Source organism: Lactuca sativa, chromosome 3, assembly GCF_002870075.4.
Source record: "Lactuca sativa cultivar Salinas chromosome 3, Lsat_Salinas_v11, whole genome shotgun sequence".
Lineage (NCBI taxonomy): Eukaryota > Viridiplantae > Streptophyta > Magnoliopsida > Asterales > Asteraceae > Lactuca > Lactuca sativa.
The window spans coordinates 14,677,484-14,685,909 of record NC_056625.2 but is presented as its reverse complement, the minus strand read 5'-3'; the positions used below and the strand labels follow the sequence as shown (position 1 = coordinate 14,685,909).

At 35.6% G+C, this 8,426-nt stretch overlaps 1 protein-coding gene across 1 annotated transcript; it reads left to right on the top strand.

Annotated features, from left to right (window-relative positions):
* Window positions 1-652: 652 nt before the first annotated feature.
* Window positions 653-1,603, top strand: LOC111886510 (zinc finger protein 3). Its single transcript, XM_023882763.1, has one exon. The coding sequence runs from the start codon at window positions 653-655 to the stop codon at window positions 1,601-1,603; it is 951 nt and encodes a 316-aa protein (XP_023738531.1).
* The last annotated feature ends 6,823 nt before the right edge of the window (window positions 1,604-8,426 follow it).

Genomic DNA, 8,426 nt, shown 5'->3' with positions numbered 1-8,426 from the left:
CAATTTTAGTGAATAACAACAAAATCATTGTATAAATGAATCATCGAGATGTTTTTTTGAGAATTTTTTTTTGTGAATCATCTTACAAATGAATCATCTAATGATTCATTTTGTTTGTTCGCGAAAAAAATATGTAGAAAAAACTTCTTACCTTCTTACCAAAAATTTCCTTTATATATATATATATATATATATATATATATATATATATATATATATATATATATATATATATATATATATATATATATATATATATATATAATAGAGAAAATCTCTCACCTAATATACTATTCAATGTCTTTCTAAATATTTTGCATTAATGACGAAACTGTCTTGAGAAATAAAACTAAGGGACATATATTCTCTTCACGAACTACGACTGGCTACAATGAAAGATGACTAGGAGCCTAAGATGAACATTATGTTTCCTTCAAATCTAGAGATATAATTAATTCATCACCCATTATATTTGCTTAATTATGTGCTAGTTTTACTCCATGCAATGATTACAGTGGACATAGTTTCCATGTATATCAGATCTCATGCATTTAACTCTCTCTTTATTTAAACAAGCATGCTTTCTATTTGATCTCCATCTTGCTTCAGATCTCTCTCCATCTCTATTACGATCTCTCAATCTGTTCAAATAATGGAAGAACATAAACCAGAGCCATGCCCCTCCGAGGCATCAAGCATATCGGCAGAAGGAGAAAGCTTGAAGAACAAGACCTCGGATAGCAAAGCGGTCACAGAGGGTTCTTCTGATATTCAACTCAACAGGAGGGTCGTCAATCAGTCATCTTCTAGGGCTTTTCTTGATCTCAAACTCTCAACTTTAGAAGAGAAGAAAATAGAGCTCAATCTCTTTAACCCTTCAAGGGTGGTGGAGGGGGCAACTTCATCTCAGGCAAGTGAGTCTTCCAAGGAGGAGACTCGGGAAAAGTCTAGGGTTTTCTCTTGCAATTACTGTAAGAGAGAGTTCTCAACCTCTCAAGCCCTCGGAGGTCACCAAAATGCCCACAAACAGGAGAGGCAAATTGCCAAGAGGCGACAAATGGAGGTTCCGCCTTATGGCCACCTAATGCCACCACCACCACATTATGGTAATTTTACGTACTACCCTTCGTTTGCTAATTTGACGAATGCCTCAGTTAGCAACAATATTAGGTCATCACTTGGGATTAGAAACGAACCATTAATCCAAAGGCCGCCTTCGTGGTCATCCTCACCACTGAATTATCGGTTTGCCTCAGTAGGGCATCATGAACAATTCACCAATAGATTACCTCCATATTTTGATCATAGGACAAAGATGTTGGAGAGTAGTTTTCAAGGTAACAGTACAAATACTAGTGTTGGTTTTGGTTCTCCTGCAATAGCAACTGCAGCTTCGCCCTCTTCTAGATATGAAGGCCGCACAGGAGCTCCTCATGATTTTTTTGGAGTTCCTTCTGGAAATGGAAATCCTACTGCTACACATAATAATGGGATTGAAGTAGAAAATAGTGCCAATAATCTGTTGGAACGGATAGGTGTGGTTCATCCAGAGAACCCTCAAGATACATCCAATGTTGGTCTTGATTTAAATCTGAAGCTTTAATAGTCAACTTTGTCTTTCAATTTGTTTACATTTGTGTTTTGATCCCGGATATATATGTTTTCAATTGGTCATGAAATAAGCAAGAAGCTACATTGTTTTTATTAGCAGTCTATTGTTATTTTTGAATGGGTACTTGATTATTTAAAGTTCAATGATTATTTGTTTATACACTCTGATTTTGCATTTGTGTTTTAAGAACACAAGTTCAATTGAACATTTGAACTGACCACCATTTTTCACATCTAAGAAGTTGTACACAACTGAAGAAGGAAAATTATAAGTGTTTAATATACTGAAACCATATAAATTTACTTTGGTTAGTAACTGACCTAAGCCTGAACGGAAAAAACCTCATCAACATGTGGATGTAGCCATGTTTTATGCACCAATATCACAGGAATGATGGTATTCCTCTCACTTGTTCACCTATTATGAGTTTGCAGTGCTGACAATTAGCATGTATGTAGGTGTTGAAATCTATCAGATCATCTAGATGAATCTCAACCTTGATGCATCTTGTCTAACTAGTTTTTCTTTTTTTTTTTTTTTTTAATTTGGGACAACGAATTATATTAAAGAACCAACAACCGAGCCGCAAGAAATACACAGGGAGGGAACACTCAGCTGAGGGATTTATAACACCACTTAAAAGGGCATCCTTTTTGCGACTATTAACTCATAAAAACGATGGCATTTGAACCTTGCCACGAGACAGATATGAGAAGCCGCACCTAGGGAGTACTGCAATTTGAGGTTTCTAAATTTTATATGGCCCATGTAAACAAAACAAATGACCCTATCGAACAGGGAAGGTAGAGCAGATGTAAATCTTGTAAGCAATGTAGCTGAGGACATGACTTTCCGTCTTAAATTGATTGTGAATTTGTGACACATCGCTCATATATAAGACAGGAGTCTACATGTCATGATGCCTATCCTTTCCCACCCCCCTCTCTCTCCCCCCCACCCCCACCCCCAACACACACCCCACCCCACCCCAATTTGTATAATGTGACTCGGGCAGGAATCTACATGTGATGAAGGCTCCACGAAAGGGTATTGATTTTTAAGGAATGAGCGCGAGTGAGCATGTGGTTGTTGGAAATAATAGGATCAAGTATGTATGTTAATCTTGAAGATATAAATATTCCAAGTGGTATATGGTTGTAAAAAAACATTAAGAATAAAGTAGAGACAATTAACTTAAGTATTAGTCTTCTAAAGAGAAATCAAATAGTGTTCTACATTTTATTTCTATTTATCTTCCTATCATATCAAATGTTGACATGTGTCATATTTGATTACCCAATGAATAAAATTAATAATCATTTCATCCACTTGTCACCATTTGATATGGAAGGAGGATAAATAGAAATAAAATTTAGGAGGATATTTAATTTCTCTCTTCTAAATGAAAGAACCTTTTACATTGGGAATGATGGTTACAAAATTGAGCGAAACACTCATTAAATAGCCTAAAATTAGTAATATTTAAAATGAAAGTATAATATACTTTCATTATTAATTATTTATAAGGATTGTCAGGTGTCAATTAACAGGATTTGGACAACAAGGGTTGAACAGTTTTTTAATTGCCGAAGTTATCCAGCAAAGCAATCTAGTTATCCAACAAAACTATCAAGCTATCCTACCTAGTTATCCAGCCAATTTGAATATCACATTCTCCATTTAAACCAGACAAAGCTCGGTATCCAGTATGCCAAATATATTTCGCATTCACTGTGTTTCACGTGTGCGAAATCCTTTGTCAAGATATATGCTCGCAAATCCTTCGAATTCACATATTTTGACTAAGATTTGTCCATTTTCGACACACTTCATATGAATTGAAAGCGAATGCCAATGCGCTTGCTTCAAATGAAATCATTTGATTTTTCATCAAGGCAGATGTTGACATGTTATTGCTATATCAAGTGATAGGCATGGCGTGATATCTCCCAAGTATAGAATGATGAAAATCGACCATACAATTGGTGGATGATCGGTATTCAACATATTATAAGAAGTACAACACCAAATTAGGATAATTACATAAATTAAAGGAATATGCACTATCCTTTACTAAAATACAAATATTCATCTAATACCCCCCCCACCCCCCCCCCCCCCCCCCCCCCAAACCCTAAATCGAAAGGGCAGTGGGCCAAGACGAAGCATGGACCGAAATGTTTCAAATTGATCCCTTGGCAAACTCTTCATGAAGATGTCATCAATATGAAGATTGGTAGGAACAAACTTGGTGTATAATTCTCCTTTTGTTACAAGCTCTTAAATGAAATGATAGTCAAGATCAATACGTTTTGCTCATTTATGATAAACTACATTTTGGGTCATAAATAAGGCACTTTTATTATCTCACAAAAGCGTTAGTCGATCTAGTGGCACTACCGGAAGAATGAGGGGTTTCTTACAAATATTTCCGAAGAAAAGGAATTTCTTGGTATTACCTACGAATTATCGAGGAAACTCTTAGAAAATATCTCGGAAGTTCCTACACTTTTCTTAGGATCTTTATAACTACCAAACTTTCCTTCGAATTTCCTTAGTAATATTTTTTTTTTTTTTAAATCTTGTAAAAAAAAATATATGTTGAGTTTAGGTAGAGAATACATTCATTATTTCTATACTTTTCCTACGAAGTTTATTAGTGAAATGTATGTTGCTATAATGTATAAAAATGTTAATATATACTTTGTTTTTACTATTTTTTATGTTACTAATGTATGTATACTTCTTTTAATATTTTTTTAGGTCCGGGAGTTGGAACAAGCTCATGCTGAATTGGCCTGACAAAATGATAAAATAGCCGAAAGACAAGCCCAAATGGAAAAACAAACGGCAGAAATGGTCGAGTTCATAAGACGATATGACACTAATAACCATCCTGACAATCCATCGAATGCTCCTTAGAATGCACCTTAGGTTATTTCTTGTAAACATTTGTATTTTTGTAAAACTTCTATATTATGTTTTTGGTTTAGACGATTGTTAAAACTTATGTTCAAAAGTGTAAACATTTGTATGACTTTTAGAGTTATGTTTATTGTTTTTCTGCATTTTAGGTTGAATCTTTTTTGTTTTTTTTTTATGTTTTTTTCTATTTTTTATATAGTTGCACTGTTTCTCAGAAATTCCTAGGAACTTCTATCACGAAAAAATGTCACTAAAAGCTGACAACAAAGTGTGGTACAAGAAAATTTGTCGGAAATATATTTCTAGGGAATTCCTCGGAAAAATGTTTCCTAGGAGATTCCGCGGAAATAACTTCCTAGGAGATTCCTCAGAAAAAAATTTCCTCGGAAATTCATCGAAAAAAATTTCCTTGAAGATTCCTCAGAAATAAATTTCCTATGAGATTCCTCGAAAATGAACTTCCTAGGAAAACCCTCGGTACTTCTGACAAAAAATATTTCCTTGGAAATGTGTTGGAAAGTTCCTCGGAATTCCCTTACAAAACATTTCATAGGACGGTTTTACCTATGCACAAGATTTTCTTGATATTTTCTCATAAACATCGTTTTCCTATGAATTTTCGAGGAAAATGTTCCTTGTAAAAATGATTTTTTTTAGTACTGTCGTAGTGTACGCAACTCTTGTAAAAGACGAGTTATCCAGACCAGTTCAGCAACAGTATTAGCAATTTCACGATATTCAGACTCACAACTGGATTGAGATATGGTGAGTTGTTTCTTTGCACTCCAAGAAATAAGATTGCCACCTAGAAATATACCGTACATGTAAGTGGAACGACGAGTCTCAAGACAACATGCCCAATTAGCATTGGAGTATCCTAAAAGGATTATGAGGATAAGTAAAGGTAAGACCAAATGATATAGTGTCTTTGACATAACACAATATCCTCTTGGCTGACTGAAAATGAGTAATAGTTGGAGCATTAAGAATTGACTTACCTGCTTAACAGAGTAAGACAAATTTGGTAATGATCAAATATTGTAGTGCCCCAACAAGCGATCAATAAAGAGTGGGATCAGAAAATTAAACACCATATAAAGTGAAACTCACGAGGAGCAAGAGCAGTAGGAGCCGGACTGAAGTCGATGAGACCAGCACATTGAAGAATGTCATGATCATACTTAGACTAAGTAAAAAACAACCCAATACATGCAACCTCGAGACCCAAAAAATAATTAACATCTCCAAGATCCTTAATTGCAAATTCACGATGGAGCTATGAAATAAAGGTAGAGATAATGGACTCATTGTTGCCAGTGAGGATGAGATCATCAACATAAAAGAGTAAGTACATGATGCATGAATTTTGTGCATATATAAAAAGGGACGCGTCAGCAAGACTACAGGTGAAGTCGTAAGTGGTTAGAAAGGTACTTGGGCGTTGAAACCAAGCACGGGGAGCTTGTTTTAGACAGTACAAGGCTTTTGATAACTTACACACTTGTTTTAGAAACTGGGGATTTATGAAACTGGGAGGCTGCTCCATAAAAATTGTCTCATTTAAGTGTCCATTCAAGAATGCATTCTTGACATCAAGTTGGTGTAATTTCCATCCATTTAACACAACAAGAGATAGAATGACTCGAACCATTGCTACCTTCACAATAGGGCTATAGGTATGCTCATAATCTAGCCCCGGTATTTTTGGAAAACCTTGGGCCACCAAACGGGCTTAATAACACTGAATGGTTCCATCAGAATTGTACTTGATACGAAATAGCCATTTTGAGCCAACAACATTAGATGAATCTGGAAGAGGAACCAATGTATAGGTATTGGAATGTTTCAAAGCATCCATTTCCTTACACATAGAAACCATCCATTAAGGATCCTTGGAAACCAATTTAAAGCCTCTTCGCTCAATTGCAGATAAAAGACCAATATGAAGAGGATTGGTTGTAAGAGATGCAAGATTAGTCATACGTTTAGGTTTGAAGACACCTGCTTTTTCCCGTGTAACCATCGCATGCAAAGAAGAGGAAACCATTTGGGAGGTGGTTGTAGTGGAAGTTGATGGTGCTAGGATGGATGGTGGTGAAATAGGCTGAGTTTGAGAGATTGGTGTATTCTGGACTTAAGGAATATCAGCTAACATTGGAGGTTTTTAGTTTAAGATGATAGGAAGGTGGAAAGCATAGTGGGAGTTGTGTCAGGTTTAGGTAAAGGAGTAGTAGGCTGATGGAGAGAACAAGGAGAAGTATTTCTTGGTTGAAAGGTTGTACTGAGATGAGAAGTAAGTGATGAGGGAAAAGTCAGTGTGGGCAATGGCTGATCTTCCATAAATCTTCATAAATCCAATGCATATATATTTTTTGAAAAATCAAATCTAGCAAAACGAAAAACACTTTCATCAAACCGAGCATCTAGTGTGATGTAGATGTACACGATGATTGGATCAAGACACATGTAACCTTTGTATTGACTGCTATATCCCATAAATACACATGGGATTCTTCTTAGAGCAAGCTTATGTTGAGAATAGGCATGTACATATGGTGAAAATCGGCAACCAAATGCACGAAATTTAACCATATTGAGGTGGTTGAAAATATAGCAATTCAAAAGGACTTGTATTATCCAACAACTTAGTGGGTAAACGGTTGATGATAAATGTTGCAGAACTGAAAGCATCCACCCAATAAGTTATAGTAATATGAACATTGAAAAGCATAGCAAGACCTGTTTCAACAATATGCCTATGTTTTCTTTTGGAACGTCTATTTTGTTTTGGAGTGTAAGGGAAAGAGAAATGATGAAATGTGCCATTATCTCAAAGATCTTCGAACAATATGACTAAAAAATTTTGATCCACCATCACTTTGGAAAAGCTTTATCTTTCGTGAACATTGAGTTTGAACAAGTTTGATAAATGCAGCGAGAAACGAATAAAAACTTGCCTTTGTTTTTAACAGATAAAACCAAGTAAAACGTGAATAATTGTCCACAAAGATAACATAATATAATTGACCATCATGAGAACAAACAGAAGAGGGTCCGTACAAATCACAATGTACAAGATCTAGAGGATTCAAAGAATATTTAGCATTAATCTCAAAAAGTAGTTCATGTCCTTCGAAAAGTTGACAATAAGTGCAAACATGGGGTTTAGGAAAAACCAAAGTCACAGATAAAGTCCCCAATTTATTTAAAAGTGAAATGATATCAAAATAAACACGTCCAAGACGAGTGTGCCACAACTAGTAAGATGCTTGCTTTGTAACACCATGACTTAGCTTGAGGCCCTTCTTTAAGCACATAAAGTCGATTCTCAAACTTTCCTTTAGCTATAACCTGTTTTGTTTGGCGGTCCTGAATACTGAAAATGCTTGAGTGAATAAAACATCAACTGGATAATCTATTGTAACTTTACTAACAGATAAAACTTTCTTTGTGAGATTGGGAATAACAAGCAAATCATGTAAGAAAATTTTATTTGAGACCATTAATGTATCAGTATGAGTGATAGGGAGTGATTTACCATACCCAAAAACAACACTCATGTTACCTTGATAAGGAGTAATTTCATGAAGTGTCTCATAATTTGGATACATATGCGATGTTGCCCCGGAATCTACATGCCAGACAGGAGAACCGATAGTTACATGAAACTGGCCATGAAAGGCATTTGCTAGAGTGTCTGGTGATGATGAAGCTTCACGAGTATATGTATGCAAGTTAGGACAAGATGATGCATAATGACCATTGGTATGAAACAACTGGAAATGGGGAGGACGACGAGTAGATCCATAACCATGACCAGAGGACCATCGATAACAAGATCTAAGGTTGCAAGAGGATCTATTTTGGTGACTAGCACAAGATGTGTTGG

Coding starts and splice junctions, on each gene's coding strand:
- LOC111886510 (XM_023882763.1), top strand. CDS start 653: ATGGAAGAACATAAACCAGAGCCATGCCCCTCCGAGGCATCAAGCATA.